At 36.4% G+C, this 24,478-nt stretch overlaps 1 protein-coding gene across 2 annotated transcripts in view; it reads left to right on the plus strand.

Moving 5' to 3' along the window:
- ARHGAP12 (Rho GTPase activating protein 12) overlaps positions 1 to 24,478 on the plus strand; it is a 125,139-nt gene that overhangs the window by 52,804 nt on the left and 47,857 nt on the right. Inside the window, exons 5-7 of one of the 2 annotated variants that reach the window (XM_034987175.1) lie at positions 13,094 to 13,357; positions 20,818 to 20,955; positions 22,117 to 22,197. In XM_034987175.1, coding sequence (XP_034843066.1) covers positions 13,094 to 13,357; positions 20,818 to 20,955; positions 22,117 to 22,197 — 483 coding nt within the window. The remainder of the gene's footprint in view (positions 1 to 13,093; positions 13,358 to 20,817; positions 20,956 to 22,116; positions 22,198 to 24,478) is intronic. The other variant, XM_034987176.1, reaches the window with a different exon arrangement.

Below are 24,478 nucleotides of genomic sequence, written 5' to 3' on the forward strand. Positions count from 1 at the left end.
AAACACAGATGCATTCTTTTCATTCGTGATTGTACCATAAACTTGTTACTCTCTAGAACTTTCAGCCATGGAGTATTGTTTAGTCATCCTCTGAATGCTGATCACACAGTTAGCATTCAAGTCCCTAGAGAGGGAGATTTGTGATAATGAATGGCAGCATACCAGGCCACTGCATGTTGCTTCATCAGTATAAAATAGTAGCTAAGTCTTGCTGTTTCAGCATAATGTCCTATTGGAGAATTTTGTTTGCTTAACTGACCAAGGACAAGCATATCTTGTTGAATGCTTTCAACACATGTTTAACAATGAGGTTTCGTCAGTAAATATTAGTTTCTAGTAGCTGTTTCATTTACCTTTCTATTTTTAAAAAATTTCTATGGATTGGGAAAGTAGTTACTGGGAAAAATCAGAATCTGAGTCAGGGCTCGAGAAGGGATCTTTAGGTTATATTTACTTGTTTCTAGACTTCGAAAATACATGATCTTCCTCTAAACTCTTGAGGGGCTTCGAGTTTCGTTGAAAAGACTGAAAAATAACGAACATAATGTAGTGTGAGGGGGGCTGTAGTATAGGTGGACACAAAATACTGTGGATTGATACCGTCCAGTACAGTGGCCAGTTGCCATGTGTGGCTATTGAGCGCTCGAATGCGCGGCTGATAGACTGAGGAATTGAATTTACTTCAGTTTCCGTTGTTGTTAAGTTAAATTTAAAAACTGACATAGAATAATTTGAGTATATGAATTTGCTTTTTCAATTGTAAATTTTATGAAATCTATAGATCAAGTACTTCGATGAAAATTTTAGGATTTGAATTGAGATATGCCATAAAATATACACTGGATTTTAAAGACTTAAAATTTTTATGTTGATTAGTAAAATGCTAATATTTTAGATATATTGGGTTAAATGAATATATTATTAGAATTCATTTTACCTCCTTCTTTTTACCTTTTTCATGTGGCTACTAGAAATTTTTTTTTTTTAAGTAGGCCCCATGCCTAGCGTGGAGCCCAGCGTGGGGCTTGAATTCATAACCCTGAGATCAAGACCTGAGCTGAGGTCAAGAGTTAGATGCTTAACTGACTGAGCCATCCAGGTGCCCCCCACTAGAAAATTTTACATGTCATACCTAGCTCATACTATATTTGTTTTAGTGCTGCTCTAGATACATGGGAGTTCTACACTGAGGCATAGAGGAGCGTCTCAAAGAGAAGGTGACCTTTGAACCAGCTCTTTTATGGTTTTATATGCAGTTCACTGGTTGGTGATTAGGGACAGGATATCCCATACAGAAGGATAGACAAAGATTTGAAGGTAGTGGTAGGGGTGGGGGAATAGCATGACATTCATAGTAGATGTGTGAGTCCCATGGGGGTTTCAGAGCAAAGAATGTAAAGAGAATGGCAATGAATGAGGCAGAAAAGATTGGGACTGGACTGTTCAAGAGCCTTACAATCTCAGCTATGGCATTTGAATTTCTTTTATAGTCAGTGAAGTATTCATTGATGTTTTTAAGCAGGTGAATAACAAGATCAGATTTGTGTTGGGGCACCTGGGTGGCTTAGTTGGTTAAGCGTCTACTTTTTGGCTCAGGTCATAATACTAGGGTCCTGGGATAGAGCCCCGTGTCGGGCTCTCTGCTCAGCGGGGAGCCTGCTTCTCCCTCTCCTTCTGCCCCTCCCCCTGCTTGTGTGCACTCGCTCTCTCTTTCTCAAATAAAATCTTTTAAAAAAGATCGGATTTGTGTTTTTAGAGAATTATTATTGGTACCGTGGAAGACCAATTGAACAGGGTGAAGAAATGGAGGCAGTCGCCCCCTATGGGTGCTTGCTTGTAGTCATTTAGCAAAAAAGATGAAGAGAACCTAGACTAAGATAGTTATCTTGAGGGTAAGAGAAGAAGGAATTCAAGGTATATTAGGAGGAAGAATTAGTGGAACTCTTTGGAGTAAGAGAAGAGACACAAGATGACTTGGAGATTTCTGATTGAGTAGCTTATGATGCTATTATTTGAACTGGAGAATATTCAAAGATAGTGTGTTACCGGGAAAAAAAAGTTTAGGCAGAGGATATAAGGAGTTTGAGGAATGTGTGGAGGATCCATGCTAGCAGGTCTTTCAAAATACATGTCTGTCATTTAGGGGGAGAGGTGGATGTTACAGGGTGAGTTTGATTTTATTGAAACAGTAGAATTAGGTAAGATTTCCCAAGGAGACTATAAAAACAGGAGTAAGGAATTAATTTCAGTATATGGATTCCATAATAGCTTCTTAGTTTATATGAAAGTAATTTTCATTCGGGGACATATTGAATGTTTACTGTGTGCAGGTGCCGTGTTAGGCACTGTAGATGAAGAAATAAACAAGGCAAATATATCTGCCTTAAAGATAATCAAGTTCTAGAAGAAACGGCAGATAAGTAAATCTGAGATTATAGTACAGTGTAATAAGTACCACAATAAGCTACAGCGTAGTAAAGCTGTAGGAAGGGATGCATGTGAGTGCACAACAGAAAATTATTGGAGGAGGTGGGTGTGGGCTTAATCTTTAAGGGGAAATTTGTCTTTTGTTCTTCTTTTGGCAAATCTTTTTACCTGTGATAAACTTCCTAATTGTGCACACCCTTGTGACTATGTATAATGTATTGGTCCCTTTTACCTGGGGCTTTTCACTGTGGTGTCTGTCAGCTCTTACCTATCCACCTTCTAGGTACAGACTGTCTTTACCTACCAGTAATTTTAGTTAGCATGGCATGGCACGATTGCACTGTTGTCACTTGGCATCTGTTTTTGCAGGTTGGTAGCACAGAAACGACTTCATCAGTATGTTTGTTTATGGCTTCCTAGGAAGAAGCATTTGTTAGACTTCACAGCTTTCCTACTTGGGGCCTGCCTTCTTATTGTCTGTCAGGGGAGAGACAGAAATGGTGGCAGATCTCTGATGGTGTGAAGGGGTTGTTCAAGTTGTTGGCTAAGGTGATCACAGGGGAGGGGAAGAGGACAGAAACAAGATGAAAGATGAGCTAAAAAAGTTTTAGTGTATGAATATAAGGTAACAAACCCTATAGGAGTTCAGCAACCTCAAGTGCAATAAATAGAAAAACTACAGAAAAGAGGTTTTTGTTGTTTTTTTTTTTAACCGTGAAAATAATATGTATTAAAGCTTTTCACAGTACTGACTCCCCTGAGCCACAGTTATGTTTCATTATGGGAAGGCTGCTTTTTATTTCTCTGTGTTATGTCAGCTAAAACAGATTTTGAGTGTACTTGGAGCGCCTTCACAACTTCCTTTGACTTACTTGGCTTCCTCCTGCTTCCATTTACAGATCCAGTTAAACCTCTGCTGTGAACCTTTCCTCCACATCACGTGTCACCCTCTTCTTGTTTATTGCTGCTTTTTTGTGCTCCTAGAGCATCCTGTACACACAGCCCTCTGTGGCACATAGCTCATGCTATTGGAATCGTTTTATTATCTGTCTCTTTACTAGGTTGCTGGCCCTTAAGGACAGGAACTGTCTTACTTTCATCTCCCACACAGCTTGAAATTAGTTCTCAAATGGTAGCTAAATAAGTAAAATCATACAAAATGTCCCTATGCTGCAGACCCTGAAATTTCAATGCAGTCATGCTTTAAGATATAAACATTAGAATTTATATTATAAAATTATCAAACAAGGGATAATATGTTTTTGTCCCTAAAATTTCATTTTAAGCAAAAAGATTTCTTTTGGAAAGTTACATTTTCCAGTTAAAATTGATATGCAGTTTTCAATTGTGAAACTAAAACAAATTTTAGTTTTATGTTAACCGAATATTGGCTTGTTGGCTATTTTTTGTCCTCTATTCTGTTAACTGGCTCAGTGTTAATGATAATTAGCAATTATGGTAAGGCAGAGTTTAAGCAGGTAAATTACCAAAGGCGCATAAATGTCTTTTTTCCATATGAATTAAAATAGAGTTAAAACATAATTTAAATTTTGTTTTGGAGTCTGATATTTGGTAAGTGCCTTTTTTTTTTTTTTTACCCATAAACTAAATAAAAAATATGATTATAGGCTGCAGGGACTTAAACTGATTATTCAGTAACATAAATAGAAGTATACTTATGTAAATATAATTCATCATTGTTATTTTTATTATTGTTAATATGAAGATAGGTACCTAAGTATCAGTACTGAGTAGCATATGCTATTTAAGAAACAATAGGTATAACTCCTCAGTAAATACGTATTCTGCCATTCCCCGAAGTTTATTTTAGAAGCAATTCTTGAACTAATGTTAAAAGAAAAAAGGGGACAAATCTCTGTGTTTTGGGTATTAAAAAAAGTAAGGATGCAGGTAGAGTCTTAAGTTTAAAGTTATCTTCTTATATATATGGTTCCCCAATTTTTTCTTTCTGTGGATAGTAGGAGGACTATTTTAATCTATGTATAGATAAAGTGGAACAGGCCAGGGCTTTTTTTAAATACGAAATTGGGTCATGTGCAGAGGTACTAGTCCTAGTTTGGTTGTTAATTAACGACAGATATGGCCCATAAAATTAACTTTGTTTCTGTGCTCTCCTTTTAAAGATTATTTTGTATGAAAAAATCACTTACTCTTGTTGTCTATAGTTGATGAACAGGGTTCTTTGTTCAGTTTAAGTGCACAATACTTAAGTCTTAAAAATATTAGAAAGCTAATTTTTATGTGATTCATATGTTGAAAGTACTTCTTGTTATTTTAATTCTCTGACTTATCTGCAGACTGAGAAACAACTGGTGGTATGAACAGAAATGTCTTTAAGTACTTTGCTTTTTTTTTTTTTTTTTAAGATTTTATTTATTTATTTGACAGAGAGAGAGACACAGTGAGAGAGGGAACACAAGCAGGGGGAGTGGGAGAGGGAGAAGCAGGCTTCCCGTGGAGCAGGGAGCCTGATGCGGGGCTTGATCCCAGGACCTGAAATCATGACCTGAGCCGAAGGCAGACGCTTAGCGACTGAGCCACCCAGGCGCCCCAGTACTTTGCTTTTTATAATACAAATTTATTGGGCCAGGGGGACTAGTTTGCCCTGAGTCCATTCAGGAAGATTTAATTTTATCAGTGTGTTTTAAACAATAGTATACATAAGGATCCCATAGAGTACTTAAAAATACAGATTCTTGACTACTGCCCCCCACCATTGTCCATCCCCATTGACTCTGGGATATGACTCAAAAATTTTAAATTTAGGGGCGCCTGGGTGGCTCAGTCGTTAAGTGTCTGCCTTTGGCTCAGGTCATGATCCCAGGGTCCTGGGATCGAGCCCCGCATCGGGCTCCCTGCTCCGCAGGAAGCCTGCTTCTCCCTCCCCCACTCCCTCTGCTTGTGTTCCCTCTGTCGCTGTGTCTCTCTCTGTCAAATAAATAAATAAAATCTTTAAAAAAGAATTTTAAATTAAAAAAAAAAATTCCTAAATGAGTCTGATATAGATGATCCACTGACCACCTGTTAAGAAAAGACTCATTTACGTAGTGTTAATACTCTGGTTGTCACTTTTATGAGTCTCCCTGGACTGAGCAAGTGCCCCGGATTCTTGTCCTAATCAAACTCTAAAGGTAATAATTCTCACTGTAAAATTGGGAAAAATAAAATTGGGAAATAAAGCACATAGAAAAAAAATTATACATATTCCCATTATCCAGAGGAAACTGATAATGTTTTAGTTGGTTTTTCTCCATACTTCTAAATTTTTAGTTGGAGTTTAGTTGGAAGTTAGAAGCAGTTATATATTCTGCTAATCCCATTAAGCTCATACATTTTTTTAATAATATTATTAAAACTCGTCACCATTTTTAGTGCCTCTCTGAAAAAAAAATATAAATTGCCTCATATATCATTATTTACTTAACCATTCCTCTGTTGCTGGATGGTTTTTAGATTTTTTTTTTAAATTAACATCATGTATTATTGGTTTCAGAGGTATAGGTCTGTGATTTATCAGCTTTATTAATACCCAGTACTCATTACATCACATGCCCTCCTTAATGTCCATCCCCTAGTTACCCTATTCCTCCACCCTCTTCCCCTCCAGCAACCCTCAGTTTGTTTCCTGTGACTAAGAGTTTCTTATGGTTTGTCTCCCTCTCAGGTTTTGTCTTGTTTTATTTTTTCCTTTCTTCCCCGATGATCCTCTGTTTTGTTTCTTAAATTCCACATATCAGTGAGATCATCTGATTGACTTATTTCGCTTAGCATATAATACCCTTTAGTTCCATTCACGTCGTTGCAAATGGCAAGATTTAATTTTTTGATGGCTGTGTAATATTCCATTGTGTATATATATACCATATCTTCTTTATCTATTCATCTGTCGATGGATGTCTGGGCTCTTTCCATAGTTTGGCTATTGTGGACATTGCTGCTATAAACATTGGTGTGCAGGTGCCCCTTCAGATCACTACATTTGTACCTTTGGGGTAAATCCCTAGTAGTGCAATTGCTGGGTTGTAAGGTAGCTCTATTTTCAACTTTTTGAGGAACCTCCATACTGTTTTCCAGAGTGGCTGCACCAGCTTGCATTCCCACCAACAGTGTAGGAGGGTTCCCCTTTCTCCACATCCTCGCCAACATTTGTCCTTTCCTGACTTGTTAATTTTAGCCGTTCTGACTGGTGTGAGGTGGTATCTCATTGTGGTTTTGATTTGTATTTCCCTGATGCCAGGTGATGTTGAGCACTTTTTCATGTGTCTGTTGGCCATTTGGATGTCTTCTTCTTCTTCTTTTTTTTTTTTAAGATTTATTTGCGAGAGAGAATGAGAGACAGAGCATGAGAGGGAGGAGGGTCAGAGGGAGAAGCAGACCCCCCGCTGAGCAGGGAGCCATTTGGATGTCTTCTTTGGAGAAATGTCTGTTCATGTCTTCTGCCCATTTCTTGATTGGATTATTTATTTTAGATGGTTTCTAATTTATTTCTGATAAATAACATTGGAGTGAACATCTTTGTGTGAAAAACTTTTCTGTACTTAGGATTTTTTTTTCCTCCTTTGCTCAGGGTTCTAAAAATATTTTTAAAAGCTTTTGAAACATACTGCCAAACTGTTGGCTAAAACGGTTTCAGCTAATTAAAGTTACCAGCAATAAACTGAAGCTCTTACATTCGACTTTCACCAGCACTGAGTGTGTTTAGTGAGCCAAAAATACTTTTTTTTAACATACAAAATGCTGTGTAATTATTTACATTCCTCTTTGAAGTTACTGTGTTTTGTATATATGTAAACATTAGTTTGATATTCTATACTATTTTTTTCTATCAACATATTTTTAAGAGTTCTTGAGGAAAATTCTTGGTGATCAATAAATGGTAATTCTCTTGATTTTTTTTTCTCAATGGTTTCAGCAGTTGATAATAAATATACACAGTTTCGTTTTGCCAGAGGTGAGAGTATTAACAAAAATATTGAGTCCTCTTCTGTTCTCTTTCCACGCATTTTGGAAGTTGAAAGTATAAGCTGATTTTAATTATGAAGTTAATTTTTTTTAAAGATTTACTTATTTATTTGAGAGAGAGAGCGCCAGCACAGAGAGGGAGAGGAAGAGGGAGAAGCAGACTCCCACTGAGCAGGGAGCCTGACGTAGGGCTTGATCCCAGGACCCTGGGATCATGACCTGAGCTGAAGGCAGACGCTTAACCTACTGAGCCACCCAGGTGCCCCATGAAGTTAATTCTTAAGAAAACAAAATTTTTACTTCTGCTAGAAACTATTTCTGATAGGAAATGAGCAACATTTCAAATGAACATCTTTCAAAAAATTTAACTGGTGGTAAGTAACAATGTGAAATACTAAAATTTTACCATTCATTCATTGTCAATAAACCTCTTCTAACTATATGTTCTTCTACTTAAGATTACTCTTATATCTCTTGATTTCAGACATAACTGTCACCTCCATTGCTTAGTTTATCAGTTTTGAAGAACACCAACAAAATTTGGAGATTCCCTGGAAAAATTAGGGATCATTCTCCTTTTCCTCTCTTAACGGTGCTTGATATTTATATAATTATTTTCATTTCTTGTATGTTTCCCTTTGTCATTTTAAATAATAAATGTAAACCTTTATCTTTCCTGTTTAGTCACTGAAACCGTTTGGGACTCTCCTCCCTGTGCTGATTTCTGGAAACTACCTCCAGGCAGAAAGCTTGGAATGGTAGGACGCACCTCATTTGTTTCTTCTTTCTGAGATCACAGTTCTGCGCTGCTTGTTGTACGATGCCTGAATATACTTGTTTCCTAGATTTCATTCACTTTTCTCCTTGTTGATGGCAGGAAGATAATTTTGGATTCTCATGGCTGGAAGCTGAAGTCCTTTAATGACTTCTTAATTTCTAGTGATTGTTCCAGAACCCCTGTATTGAAGTCCTTGGAATGATATGGTCCAAATTCCCCTTCTTTTTAAAATTTTCTTCTCTCTGATTTTTAAATACTACCTTTTCCTGTTTCGATCTTCTATTTCTGACATTCCTTTCTGCCCCCCCCCCTTTTTTTTACTAGATCCTCTAACTTTGGTACTTCAATTATATTAATTGCAATAATAATTGTAATAATAATGAAAACACTAGAGGTCACCATGTCAGACCCTGTGCTAACTTTATACCTATATTCTCAATTTAATTTCAGCAACTGTTTAGTATTCTCCAGAGTTGTTTTCCTCCTTCTCGCATTATGTATACTCACTTAAGTTATTGGCCCCATGTAAATACTGATGACTTACATTTATATTTTTAGCCCTGATTTCTGTACTGAACTCCCAGTCTTTATATCCAACAGTCTGTGAGCATTTTTCAAAGGCTTATCAACCTAATACAATCTGAATGGAACTCTTCTTTGCTTCTCTTTTTTTGTTATTCTTTATCTTGGCATTATTTGATCTGTAGTTAAACACACACACAACAAAAAATATGATTCACATAAACAAACAAAATCTGCATGCTAATTTAACTTAATTATTTCTTAAATCTGGCCCTGCTGCTCCATTCCTGCTGTCCTTGTCCCATTGCAGCTCTCCTCATCTTCTGTCTGTACTTTTGTACCAGCCTAACTGATCTCTGCCTTTGGTTATGTCCCTCTAAAATCTGTAATATTTCTAAATTTTAAGTCAGAATGTACTTCCTGGCTTAAAGTCTTCAACCTCCTTGTTCTGTAATTTGCTGTTTCTTAGATCTTTCTCTTGCTACTCCTTTTACCTACTCTAGGAGTCACAACATTCCTTGACTGTACCATGCTGTTTTTCCAAACTTTTGTTCATATTGCCTCTGTATCTCCACCTTTTACCTGACTGACTCTTATTTATTCATTTCTCGGACTCAGTCACTTGTTTCCAGGTCTTTTTCCTTTTTGCTCTCATAGCATGTCCCATACATAGCTCTGAGTCTTGTCTATTACACATTTAAATGATCTTTTGTTTGACTTTTCTTTTGCTGTATTATGAAGTCTTAGAAGACAGTACATTTTAAAATTCATATTTATAATCTTAGTGTTTAGTTGAGTACTTGACTCCCAATTCATTTTTAAATAGTTTCTATCTTAAATGGTGACACAACTGTCCATCCTTTCCCCATACTAGAAATGTGGATGTTTTCCTAGATTCTTCTCTTTTTATCACATGTAACCAGTTCCTACTCTTTGAATTTTGCTTTTACTTGGGCATTATGTGTTTGCATTCTTTTGTTCACATGTTCATTCATTTAACAAATTTCATTAAGTGCTGCTGTTTGCTAGGCAGTGTACTAACTATACTGCTTGCTGGACATTGCATTGAATTTGTAGAATTTATACATTAATTTTTGCAGAAGTAACATGATTATAAAGTTCAGTTTTTTATTTAGGAACAAAGGTTTATCTATTCAAGTATGATTTTAGGCACCTGAGGGAGATTTTATAAGTGTTCCCCATTTGGTTTTGTACATTTCTTTTAAAGCTTATTTGTATTATTTTCCTATTGTGAATGAGGTTTTTCTGTTGTTACATTTTCCCGTTTGCCCTTGCTCATGTATGGAAAATTGATTAGATGATCTTTATCAGGCCAACTTACTAAATTTCTTAGTTTTTATGGATTTGAGTTTCCAGATATTTGTTATGTCATTGACAAATATCAGGGTATCTTTTTTCCTCTAAGGTATTTGAGTTTAACTCATTTTTCATATCTTTTTTTTTTTTTTTTTTAAGATTTTATTTATTTATTTGAGAGATAGAAAGAGAGAGAGCACATGAGAGGCGGGAGGGTCAGAGGGAGAAGCAGACTCCCTGCAGAGCAGGGAGCCCGATGCGGAACTTGATCCCGGGACTCCAGGATCATGACCTGAGCCTAAGGCAGTCGCTTAACCAACTGAGCCACCCAGGCACCCTCAATTTTCATATCTTAGTAGTACATTGCTTAGAACCTCCAGTACAGTGTTGAATAAAAGCAGTGATACTTGGCATCCTAGTTTTCTTCTAATGAAAATGCTTCTTATCAGTGTCTTGCTAACTGTGATGTTTATTTTTAAATAATAATTTCTAAAAGTCAGGGGCGCCTGGGTGGCTCAGTCGGTTGAGCGACTGCCTTCGGCTCAGGTCATGATCCCGGAGTCCTGGGATCGAGCCCCACATCGGGCTCCCGGCTCGGCGGGGAGCCTGCTTCTCCCTCTGACCCTCTCCCCTCTCATGCTGTTTCTCTCTCGCTCGCTCTCTAATAAATAAATAAAATCTAAAAAAAAATAATAATTTCTAAAAGTCAAATTAGGGGCGCCTGGGTGGCTCAATTGGTTAAGTGTCTGCCTTCAGCTCAGATGGTGATCCCAGGATCCTGGGATCCAGTCCCGCATGGGGCTCCCTGCTCAGCGGGGAGTCTGCTTCTCCCTCTGCCCCTCCCCCTCTGCTCATGCTCTAGCGCGTGCATGCGCGCTCTCTCAAATTAAAATCTTAAAAAAAAAAAAAAAAGTCTAGGAGCTTTATCCTGAATCCACATTGAATTTTATCAAATGCATTGTTGGTATCTGTGGAGATGATTATGTGAATCTGTTAATGTAAAGAATTATAGTAAAAGAGTTCCTAAAGACAGACTTTATTAATATTTCTACTTCTTTCTTGATTTACTTAATGCAGTGCTGGATTTGATTGCTAATGTTTTACTTCGTATATTTTCATTTATATTTGTAAGTGAGGTTGGTTTATAATTTTCTTTCATTTAATTCTTTGGTTTTGTTTTAGAATTACGCTAGTCTCATAAACTGTGTTGAAGCATTTCAATTTTTTAAATTAGAAAACCTGTTTGAATTTGAACTGTTTAAATAATAGGAATTGGTTGTTTCTTAAGGATTTAATACTATTTTCCATAAATAGCTTTTAGAAAATGGCTGTTTCTTGGCATCTTTATTTCTCCAAGTCTAGTAAAGTATCAGGAGCAAAATAAGAACTTCTTTTAACACTTGTTGAATAAATATTCTCTAGGTAAGGTTCTGAGGAATGATTTGCTATATAGAATTGTTTGTTATATTAACAGACTTCATTGTAGTCAGAGAAACATTGTTACCTTGGCTAATTCACCAGGATAAGGAATTAGTCTGGAAGAGAAATACTACATGGAAATCTGTCTTAGATAGATTTTCTTCATAGAAAGATGCTGTTTGGTGGTAGTCTAAATTCAAAGCTAACATTTCAAGGAAAACAGTCTAATTTGTATCATTGAATACAGTAGTTGGGTAATTACCATGTGTAAAAAGACCGAATGTAATCATTTTACATATGTATTCATGTTTGGGGTTATTTTTACTGTGTTCTCTTATAAATCTTATTCTGTGGTTTAGACTCATTATGATTATTTTACAGGCAAATAATATTTTAGGAGTTAAAGTGCTTTAATTTTTAATAAAACTGATTCAAATAAAACTGATTCAGTGTATCCATCCACATTTCCCTTTTTAAATTCTGTATTTTTAAGCATTCATAAAACTCTTGGGTACATTATAGAAGTAATTAAACATCTGAATATAACTCCAGGATTTATATAGTAAAGCAATAGTTCTCAGCCAGGTCAGCCAGTTATGTCCCCAGAGGACATTTGGCGATGTCTGGAGACTTTTTAGTTGGCATAATGGAAATGCCTCTATCATCTAGTGGGTAGAGGCCAGAGATGCTAGTAAACATTCTAAAACACACAAGATAGCCCCCCACAGTAAAGAATTATCTGACCCAAAATGTTATTGGTGCCAAGGTTGAGAAACTCTGTCATAGAAGGAAAGATATGTACACAAATACGAATGCACAGTGTAAAAAGGTGTTCTCAGACGTGTGCTTTTTTCTTCAGCTACTAGAATTCTAACTTAATACAGTTTACAATGTCCTTATGCAAAGTGTATGAAGAATATTCTGCTCTTGACTGACATCTAGTGAGACATTTAAAAGTAAAAAGTAAAGCTGTAGATTGAGATTAAGCATTTTAATCAGTTACTGCTGATTCTTATTATTCCACTGTTAGGAAGTTCACAAATCAGGAACCTAGGAGGAGAGTAAATGATTTATTGCTACTGAGAAATTTAGCTGAGAAAGAATAGAATGTAGTAAATTCTTAGCTGAAGTATTTTATCTCCTTTATCTTTCATTTATATATTGCTGATTTAATGTTTAAGTTTAGAACATAAAATCTTTTTTGATAGTTTTCTGAATAAAATGTTTAATTACTCATATGTAAGACTTTTTGTATTTTAAAAAATTGCCTAAAATCATAGACTTTTAGAGACAAAGGAGACCTGTGTGGTTTAATCTGATTCCCTCATTTACAGAGATTTAAAAATTCAATTTCAGGGAGGATGAGGTGATCTAATCCAATGTCATACAACTTGTTAGTGCCAGATCTTGAACTGGAACCCACAGTTTCTGACTTCTAGTGGACTATTCTTTCATGGTGAGGGGAAGTTATTAAGTACACTTAAAATCATGAATTTTAATACTGTGAAATTGTTTTTTCTTTAGAGAGAATATGTACACCTGTATGTATGTTTTAAAATAAGTTTATGTATTTTCTATGTCTCATGTTTCATTTAATTTTTATTTGTAAATGCCAGTTTAAGCCTGAATATTTCACATTTTTCATAGGCAACAACACCTCCAAATCAAGGACGTCCAGATTCTCCTGTCTACGCTAATCTACAAGAACTGAAAATATCCCAGTCTGCTCTTCCCCCACTTCCTGGGAGCCCAGCAATTCAGATTAATGGAGAATGGGAAACTCATAAAGATAGTTCAGGGCGTTGTTACTACTATAACAGAGGAACCCAGGAAAGAACCTGGAAACCACCTCGTTGGACTCGGGATACAGGCATAAGCAAAGGAGATTTCCAGAGTCCAGGAGACCAAGAGGTATGAATAATTAAGGACTCAACCAGTGACTTAGCAAACTTTCTCTCTTTTCATTATTCAAGGCCAAAGAAGTGAATAGTTTATTTCTTGGTATTGAAATGGTAGAACACTTGAAATCTCTAAGCTACTAAATGTTCTTTCCCAGTTTCGTTATATTAATGCTAGTTATTTTCTAATGTCTAACTAGTAGACAGTAGCTAACCTTATAATGTGTTTACTAGTTCCTGAATTAACTCATTTAAAATTGCTTAGTGCCAGTGGCTTCCCTCACATTCTAGAAGATACTAATGCAGTTACTGTTATTGCCGAATCAAGGACATTTTTTAGAAAAAGGAAAGAAAATATATGATATGATTTAGCCACATAAATAAAAACAAAGTTATGAACTGGTTAGACACTTTTCTGTATTGGTTTGGTTTGGCTACAGAGATGCTTTTCAGTGTTTGTCCTTCAGAGGTACAAGATCACTTTTTATTTATATGTAAGGAAAATAAGTATAATGTAATTCCTTTGCTATAAATGAGCTATCTTGTAAAGTATGACTGTTTACTCTAAAATCATTATTTTCTCTATCAAGTGTTCATACTACTTGCCCTCCACCTTTGTTTCACCTTTCCCTGCACCTCTTGGAGGGTGGTGCAGTGAACTTGGCCAGCTATATTTTGAGAAACAGTCATGTCAGAGGTCTGGAGAGATTCCTTGGGACTCTTCAGACATACAGGAGAGACTTGGGTAGGATTGATAGAATGGAGTTAAATCCTGCTGTTTGATAGACAGAGGCCCCTACACCTGCATGGGACACTCTGCTCTTACAGAAAGCATGTATAATAAAAACAGAACTCCAGTTAGGTAGGAGCTGGAAAAATCAGGTAACACATCTTGTATTTAGTGGAATCTAAAAGCTTTTTGTAGTTAATGACTCCTCTTCTTGTCCTATTTTTCAGTTGGTTATTGATAGCTTTGGTTTGGTGGTAACTTGTACTTTCAGTGTTCAAGAATGAGATCGGGAGTAGTGAGAGAAATTTGTTCATGTGTTACTATAATAAGAAAAGTGTTGGGAAAATATTTGAATTGAACTGAATTGTAGATCTAGAAAGATTTCAAATTACATTGTTCTGTATATGAATAATAAAGTAAAATCTAATAATTTGGAAGAATTAGGGAAAGTTCAATTATAGAATAAGGAAATTTAAAGTACACACAGCAACTTTAAACATGCTTTTTAGCTTTCCATATTAATAAATAGATGAGAGTGATTTGTATATCACAATCTCTGCTTACACTACTCATCTCCAGAGCACATTTTCTAATAATTTCTTGAGAAAGGTTGCATATAGGAGGTAATATTGAGACTTTGTATGTGAAAATGTTTGTATTCTGCTCTTATATTTAATTGATAGCTTGCCTGAGTATAGAATTCTAGGTTGGAAATAATTTTTTCCTCACAGTTGGAGGGCATTTTGAACTTCAGTGTATGGCGATATGGATCAGCTGCTTGCCAGGAGTCTCTAGTGTCAGAACCATTAGGTCTTTCTTTTAGACTACTCCATCTTCACAGAAGTCTTAAAATCTGCCAGGAAAGTAAGGGCGGCCAGGGTCTTGGTAGTCAGCATTTAGTTTTGCATATAGTCCCTCAGTCTCCCCTCTTTCTGGTTGGTACCCATGACCCAGTTGTGCCTCTTGGTCTTCCAAATCAGAATCTTACTGTTTTTTCCTCATAAGAGGTAATTAATTCCTGTACTTTTACTGGGAAGAGGGGAGGGTGCACACCTAGCAAGCAGGCCTGAAGGAAAGGGATTCTGGCAATTTTAGTCCTCATTGCATTACCCCTGCCTTCACCCTTAGTTCCAGGAGGACTTAATACTGTCAGTTCCTGAGCCATTTGAAGATTCTGCTCTGTAAAGTGGTTGGATTTCACTTCCCTCACCAACTCCACTGCCTACCTCCACCATTTTAGAATCTGCTTTCTTTGTAGATAAGTTAGTCTTTTGTTCATCTGCCTCTCAGCTTCCAGAGTTTTGTGACTGCTCTCTTCTTGCGTTCTCCCTGTTCTTGGCAGTTTAAGTCTTTTAAAACATATTTCAGTACTTTTAGTGGGGCTTGAGAGGGGAGAATGAGTGGTCACTTTTCCATCTAATTAGAGCTTATTATTTTAGTGGTTACCCTAGAACAATGGTTCTCAACTGGGGACAGTTTTGCCTCCTGGGGGACATTAGACAATGTGTGGGGACACTTTGTTGTTGTTACAGCTCTGGGAGGGCTCCTGGCATCTTGTGGGTAGAAAGCCAGAGATGCTATTAAACATCCTTGATACACGAGATAGCTCCCCCAGCAAAGAATCATCTGGCCCTGAATGTCAGTAGTGCTGCTGGGGTGGGCCCTGCCTTAGAAAGGCTAACATGCATACTTCCCAAAGTCTAAAGTTAGTCAGTATCCTCTTGCTCTTTAAGGCCATGTGAGAACCGTAGGTGCTGTTTGCTGTTGGCTTTTATTTCTGTTTTTAGCCCCCTTATTGTTGTACATGTTGATTCTTAAATTCATCCTCCTATTTAGCACTTTTTCCCCCCCGTCACCCTCCTTTATGCAAATGAGATTATCTTGGATAACGTTTGTCTTGGGTAACTTCTGTCTTACGCACGTACTTTTAAATTTTCTTAGCGAGGATTTGCTAGTGACTGAGGATGTTAGTGATAGAATCGTAGTTTTTTCTGGAAATTTATTTTTCCTCATTTTTTAAGAATATCTTTACTTGATATACAGTCCTCTGTTTAAGGATTTTTAAAAATTTATTTATTTGACAAAGAGAGAACACAAACAGGAGAGGGAGAAGCAGATTTCCCGCTGAGCAAGGAGCCCAGCCCAGGACCCTGGGATCATGACCTGAGCTGAAGGCAGACACTTAACTGACTGAGCCACCCAGGCGCCCCTTTTGTTGGGATTCTTGAACTTGAGGAGTCCTGTCCTTGATTAGTTCTGGAAAATTCCTGGTTTTCTATAAATAGCCTCTGTCCCACTTTCTCTTTCCTTTCATTCTGGAACTTTGATTAGATGAATATTGAATCTGCTTACATTGGTCATGTCTTTTGATTTCCCTTTATTTGTGAATTTTATCTCTGTGTCTTTTTGTGCTTCATTCTCAGTAGTTTTTGATGTAGTTCCTGTTCACTATTTTTCATCTTCATTATTAAACCAATCTGTAAATTTAAAAACATGTTAGCTTTTATTTATTTGGGAGAGCTTCTCCATCTTATTACTTTGAAAAGTCTTAAACCTAAAAAAATAGTATAATGAACATCCACATACTAGATAACCTTTATCTAGATTTACCTGTTTTAACATTTTGCCACATTTGCTTTTTCTCTTCCTCCTTCTACCTGCTAGTAATTTTTTTTCTGAACCATTTGGATTAAGACAACATAATATTTTATTCTCTAAGTATAAGGACATTTTCCAGCAAAACTGTTGTCGTTGTTTTTGGTGAAAGATTATCATACCCAAGAAGTTTAATATTGGTATGTTACTTAATACACAGTTAATATTCAGTGTTTCTCACTTGTCAGGTAATATCCTTTATAGATTTTTTTCCTGCAATGAAAGATCCAGTGAAGGATCATGTATTTCATTTATTTGTCATATCTTTCTTTAGTCTTATTTTATATTTTATTTTTTATAATTCTGGTACATAAGGTCTTTAAAAGTTGGATTATGCTGCTTTTCTGCTGACTCTTACTCATGGTGTTTTGTTTCACATCTTGTCCACATATGTGTGTTTTACTTATTTTTTAAAATATTTTATTTATTTGTCTGAGAGCACAAGCAGGGGGAGCGGCAGGCAGAGGGAGAAGCAGGCTCCCCACTGAGCAGGGAGCCCGATGTGGGACTTGATCCCAGGACCCTGGGATCATGACCCGAGTGAAAGGCAGATGCTTTACCAACTAGCCACCCAGGCGTCCCTGTATGTGTGTTTTAATATTAGACTATGTATAGTGCTTGGAGATTTTTACATATAGAAGTCTTTAATGCTGGGGTTGAAAGATTGTTCTGTCAGAGAGGATTTGCTTTTGTTTCTGCCAGGAAGCTACTATCCTGTGAACATTTGAAACTGAATTTTCAGCTTTAGTTTTTGTAGGCCATCTAGGTAGTAGTAATTTGGATTGCATGAAGCCTGGTTTATGGTTGGAGATTCTCCCATTTCCCCCCATTTATCTGGGGAGATTCCTGTTATTTCCCTTGTGAGGAATAAGGGACAAGACTTATTTCTGGCTCACTGATAATCTGAGGGCATAGTTCTTTGGGGTTCCAGTTCTTTATTGTCAGGGGGGAATCCTGTTAACACTCCCTACTTTTGGTAGTCTCGATTCCTGTTCCCCAATACTTCATGGCTTTGAAAACTAATGTTCTAGTTTGGGGTTTGGCAAATGCCTTCAAAGAGAAAGCTGGTCTTTATATTCTATTTAGATTATATTGATCTCTGAGTATTTCTTAACCTCTTGCTTCTGGATGATTCTTGAAAAATTTATGTAATATTTTAAATTGTTTTAATCCAGGTAATCAGTATCCCTGTGTCATTCTCCTGTAAATGGAACATCTCTGTAGCCCCCTCTATAAGGCTGTATTTGCCGCAAAATATATACCCCAAAGTTACTGAGCCAAGTACCCTGCTGAGTGGAGTTATGAGTATAGCACAGTTAACATTTAGAGAATGCTTACCAAAAATAATTTTATTTAATTGCCACTAAATAGCTCTTTTCTAGCAGTAAATATCAAGATTTTAAAGGTACTCCTGGTTTTATAAAGAAATAAAACATGTTGAGATACCGGAGGTTTCTTTTCATGCAAGAAAGAAACATCTTACTGCACAAAAATTGGGAAATTATGGGAGCATTTCGTCAGCTAGAAAGTCATGTTTATGAAAAAATTGATTTAATGACTTTGTTTCCTAAATTAGTTTTACTATAATTCAGGTGTAATTGACATACAACATTGTTAGTTTCAGGTGTACAACCCTAGTGATTCTGTATTTGTGTATATTGCGAAATGATCACCACAATAAGTCTAGTTAACATCCATCACCACTTACAGAATTTTTTTGTCTTGTGAGAAGTTTTAAGATCCACTGTCTTAGCAACTTTCACATATGCGATACAGTATTATTAACTGTGTTTTCCATGTAGTACATTACATCCCCATGACTTATTTATTGTATAACTGGAAATTTGTGCCTTTTGGCCCCCTTCACCCATTTAACCTGCCTCCTCCCCCACCTCTGGCAACCACCAGTCTGTTCTCTGTGTCTGTGAATTTGTTCTGTTTTGTTTTGAGGATTCCACATAAGTGGGATCATACGGTATTTGTCTTTCTCTATCATCTTATTTCACTTAGCATAATGGCCTTAAGGTCCATCTCTGTTGCAGATGGTAAAATTACATTCTTTTTTTTTTTTTTATGGCTGAATAATATTCCACTGTATAGATTTCTCTGTTTCTAAAAGATTTTATTGTACTTTGCTTACATGAACGTATATTTTAAGTGGTCTCAATTTAAAAATAAGTCCTGATTTTAGGGGTTTTTTTTTGCTTTTTTTGTTTTTAAAGATTTTATTTATTTATTTGACAGAGAGAGACAGATGAGAGGGAACATAAGTAGGGGGAGTGGGAGAGGGAGAAGCAGGCTTCCTGCCGAGCAGGGAGCCTGATGCGGGGCTCGATCCCAGGACCCTGGGATCATGACCGGAGCCGAAGGCAGCCGCTTAACTGACTGAGCCACCCAGGCGTCGCAAGTCCTGATTTTTGAAATAGGTTTTCCTTTTTTTTTTTTTTTTTTTTTAAGATTTTAATTATTTGCGAGAGAGAGAATGAGAGAGAGCATGAGAGGGAGGAGGGTCAGAGGGAGAAGCAAACTCCCTGCTGAGCAGGGAGCCTGATGTGGGACTCGATCCCGGGACTCCAGGATCATGACCTGAGCTGAAGGCAGTCGCTTAACCAACTGAGCCACCCAGGCGCCCTAGGTTTTCCATTTTTAACATTACTGTTACAAAACGTATATAGCTCACTTTATGCAGGGCTTCTGTTAAGTTGTGTATGTCAGTTTTTGTGAACATGTTACTATTAGTATGTTTATGTCTTTAAGTTACTTCTACAACATTGAGAATCTACCTAAAAATGACCCTAGAGGGGTCATTTACAAGAGAGCTAATCTCCATAAATATTGGTGAATGAATGAAGTTTAAGTGCAGTAAGCAAGTTGCTACTCACTCACATTATGGTGCCCTCTTGTTTGAAAAAGCAGAAATTAAGTTTTGTCAATCTTAATTGCTTGTCTTGTATGTCTGAATTTTATCATGCTTTTATTTTATTTTTTAAAGATTTTATTTATTTGACAGAGAGAGTGAGAGCAGGAACACAAGCAGGGGGAGTGGGAGAGGGAGAAACAGGCTTCCTGCCAAGCAGGGAGCCTGATGTGGGACTTGATCTCAGGACCCCAGGATCATGACCTGAGCCAAAGGCAGATGCTTAACGACTGAGCCACCCAGGCGCTCTTTATCATGCTTCTAAAAGTAAAGCATACCTAAGTTATTTCCATACTGAATTTTTTCACTGCTCTATCATGTTTGAATTTTTTCAATATTATTTTTTCTTGTTTTGAAGTTTAGTTTTCAACTATCTTTAATAAATTAGACAAGTAAAATCAATAAATTAGAACATAAAATACAGTATTACAAGACTAGTGTCTCCCCCCTCCCAGTTCCATACATTAGAAAAAACATAATTCAAGATATATTTATATCTTGAGCACTTTTGTTTGCCAGGCATGAGAATTTTCAAGAAACTCAGTCTGATGAAGTACCCTCATCCCCTATTTTGCTTACACGTGGATGTGTATACCCATACACACTCCTGTCGGGGTTTTATTATTATTATTTTTATATACTTATTTGACAGAGAGAGATACAGCCGAGAGAGGGAACACAAGCAGGGGAAGTTGGAGAGGGAGAAGCAGGCTTCCCTTGGAGCAGGGAGCCCGATGTGGGGCTTGATCCCAGGACCTTGGGATCATGACCTGAGCCAAAGGCAGACGCTTAACGACTGAACCACCCAGGCGCCCCTTCTCCTGTCAGTTTTTAACCTGATTTCAGTTTAAAAGCAGAATTAAATAATAGAAGGTAGCATTTTATCGCTCAGTCTGAAAACATTGTTTTCAGTTTTATTATGGTGAATTTTTCCAGGGTTACATCGTTGTGATAAAATAACTATTATTAATTTAACCTTACCACTTACAGTGTACTATTTGAAAGACTAACAGTTTGTTTTGAAAATTAAATTTTCAGATATAGTCAAGATATCTTAGTGCTTATGGCTAATTACAGTTTATTGCTTAGATTTTCAACTGCTGCATATATATATATATATATATATATATATTCAAAGAAGAAAAATCCTTATGTTTCTGACTATTTATAGCTTTCATCAGAAGAAAACTACCACAACATTTGTTACAGCCAGTCAGATAGTCAGTGTGGTTCTCCTCCAAGGGGTTGGTCAGAAGAGTTGGATGAACGTGGGCATACCTTATATACCAGTGACTATACTAATGAAAAGGTACATTCTTTTTTTCTCATCTAGTTTTTTTGGTCAGAATCCTTTCATGAAATAGTTGTGTACTGAAGTTCTAGTAGTATTTTAAAAACGCATGAAAATATTCTTTATTGTAATTCTGAAATCATGCCAGTTGACAACATGAAAACTCATTATGTAACTACTGATTCATGGTTATAAATTGCTTATAATTACACTGATTTTTGTGGTGTCAAAACTGTTTAAGACACACCTTTTTAAGAGTAGACCTACTGAGTGTCATTCTGTTTAGACTTCTTCAGTAAGCATATTTCTTTATATTTTTCTTGAGGAATGGTTTTTTAGGAATAGTGTTCTCAGCATGTGTCACTATGATACACCACCTCACTTTCTATACTCCTTTTTCTTTTATAACCAAGTTATGTAAAACAAAAACCATGAATCTAGTACTTTATGATGAACTAGTTTGGGAATGCATATTGAAATTTTATGTATTAACATCTGGTATCATCAGAGAAGATAACTGGTTGGTTGTGCTTGCCTTAATTACTTCACATTAGAACATAAGGACACATTAGTTTTCATGTATTTCACATTTAAGATCATGTGTTAAATTAGCAGTAGTCTTTTGCCCCTCATAGTCCCTGTATCATATCATATGAAGTTTTATTATTAGTGTTATTTAAATGATACTGAGTGAGAAATGTGTTGGCTGCAGGAAGTAATTCCTAAGGGTTTGCACGAAGTTTGGCTTGAATTGTTCAGTAGTTTTATATTTGAAGATTAAAAAAAAATTCTCTTTTGTTCATTTCTCAACCCTGTTTTCAGAGTGAGTGTGGCACTGTGTCCAGTGTATATGTATATCTGTGTGTCTTTATGTTATATTTTCTTATGTTAAGTGGTGCTTGACATTGGAACTAGCTTGACACTGGAAGAAAGAGAGAGGAAATAAATTCACATTTAATATTGAGTTTACTTACTCTTACCAAACTTAAAATACAAATCTATTAGTGTAAGTTTGTAAATTTTTTTTACGGTGTTCTTGAGGAAGTAGAATAAAATTCACAAGAAAAATGTCTAATATCTCTGGTTGTATAAGCTTAAACTCACTTTTACTTAAATTTAAAAAATAACACTTTTTTTGGTTTTTGTGTTTGTTGTTTTACATCTGTTTTGTTTTTGTAGTGGCTCAAGCATGTTGATGATCAAGGTAGACAATATTACTACAGTGCAGATGGATCTCGTTCGGAATGGGAATTGCCGAAGGTAATAAACCTTAACATTGAATTTCTATTTTAAAACAGTAGATAAAATAATATCTGAAAATGGTCTCAGTAGATTTACTGTAAAATTTTTATTCAGCTTTTAAAAAGCGAAACTTTTTTTTTGGAATTCATTGAGAATCCTTTGGCTGCATTTTTCTAAGATATGCATGATCTTTGCTATATAATACTGATAATTCCTATTCAAAAATTCTTTTGGTTTAACTTGAAATCAGTTGTTCATCATTCCTAGAAATAAGAATTTCCTTCAGTGCCAATAAGGCCATCTTACATCTAGTCAACTTACATATATTGAATTTTCTACATGAGGTTAATCTTACATCTAATCTTTTTTTGAGAGAAAAAAGCAACTCAGTATTCCAGTTTATTCTCGTATGTAAGTATGTGTTGTAATTGTGTCAGTCATTAGCAGCGTGTGCTGATGAGATTTCCTGGGGTTTCACTGGATACCTTTTTTCAGATGAGTACATCAGCGCCGAGTTTATCTTGAGGCAGCGGGCTTCAAAGTGGTCATGTGCTTGTCACTATTAGTATTGAGATAATTTTAAATGGTACCTGAGCAAGCATTTAAACTTTAATTGATATTAAATGTTGATGTTTTAGAAATGACAGTGTTAGCAGACATATCTATAGTGTTAGATAGACTTCAATTTTTAAAGAAATTGTCTTTTTGCCAAAGTAAGTCAATTTAAAGAAAAGTACTATTAGTATAAAGATACATAGATTTAGAAAAAATCACTAGATGTTACTAACTTGAAGGTTGGAAAACACTGTCTAGTAAAGTAGTAGTAATTGTGGTTTCTTCCTATGTGAATGTTATCTGGCCTGTATTTTATGAAATTGTAAGGCTTGATACTAGTATAATAAGATATACAGCCAGTACTCGATTATTAAGAACACCTTTGTGACCTGTCTTGAGCTAGTAGCATAAGAACTCCATTGTAAGTCTGAGAGCTTTTAAAATGCTAAGATACCAAGGAACGATGTAGGTTGCTATAATGCAAACTTGGCGCAGGGTTCAGGGGTCGGTGGTGAGGCCAAAGGAAATAATAATTCTTTTGATTAATTTAGCTATAGGTACAGCCCCAGAATTTTCTTGTGTTAAAAAGCCTTGTCAGATCTTCAAATAAGCTTTTGTATTTCCATATTTTACATGTATTTTAGCATGTATTTTCACAAGTACTTTCTCTTTTGCCCAACTCAGCAGAAAAAAATTTTTTAAAAATATTCTGTTTATTTATTTGACAGAGAGATAGAGCACAAGTAGGCAGAGAGGCAGGCAGAAGGAGAAGGAGAAACAGGCTCCTGCTGAGCAGGGAGCCCGATGTGGGACTCGATCCCAGGACCCTGGGATCATGACCTGAGCTGAAGGCAGACGCTTAACCAACTGAGCCACCCAGGCGCCCCAGAAAAAACTATTTTTAACCATTTTTTAATACTTTCAAAATGAGAAGTATTAAAATTTACATATAAATAGGATTGTTTTTTGAAAATAATGCTGTTTGCAACATAACATTAGTGTTATTGATGATAACTTATATTTTAATTACAAAACTCACATGCAAAGAGTTATGAAGATATATCACATTGTGGGCTTTTTTTTTTTTTAAGGCTTAATTTTTTTAGAACAGTTATAGGTTTACAGTAAAAGTGAGAGGAAGGTACAGAGATTTCTCTTATATCCCTAGTTCCTCCTACACATGCACAACCTCCCCCGTTATCAACATCACTCACCAGAATGGTCTATTCTTTACTAAGGATGAACCTACCTTGACACATCATAATCACCCAAAGTCCATAGTCTACCTTAAGGTTCATTCTTGGTGTTGTATATTCTGTGGGTTTGGACAAAAGTATACAGACATGTCTTTCATTATAATATCATACAAAGTATTTTCACTGCCCCAAAAATCCTCTGTTCACTACCTCTCCCAGCCCCTGCCAACCACTGATCTTTTTATTGTCTCCATGGTTTTGTCACATTGGTTTTGTTTTTTGTTTTTTTAAGATTTTATTTATTTATTTGATAGCATAAGCAGGGGGAGTGGCAGGCAGAGGGAAAGGGAGAAACAGGCTTCCCACTGAGCAGAGACCCCAATGCTGGGCACCATCCCAGGACCCTGGGATCATGACCTGAGCTGAAGGCAGATACTTAACTGACTGAGCCACCCAGGTGCCTGTCACATTGTTTTTATTTAAAATGAACCAGGGGCGCCAGGGTGGCTCAGTCATTAAGTGTCTGCCTTTGGCTCAGGTCATGATCC

Source organism: Mirounga leonina, unplaced genomic scaffold (genome assembly GCF_011800145.1).
Source record: "Mirounga leonina isolate KUSES-001 unplaced genomic scaffold, KU_Mleo_1.0 Mir_413, whole genome shotgun sequence".
Taxonomy (NCBI): domain Eukaryota; kingdom Metazoa; phylum Chordata; class Mammalia; order Carnivora; family Phocidae; genus Mirounga; species Mirounga leonina.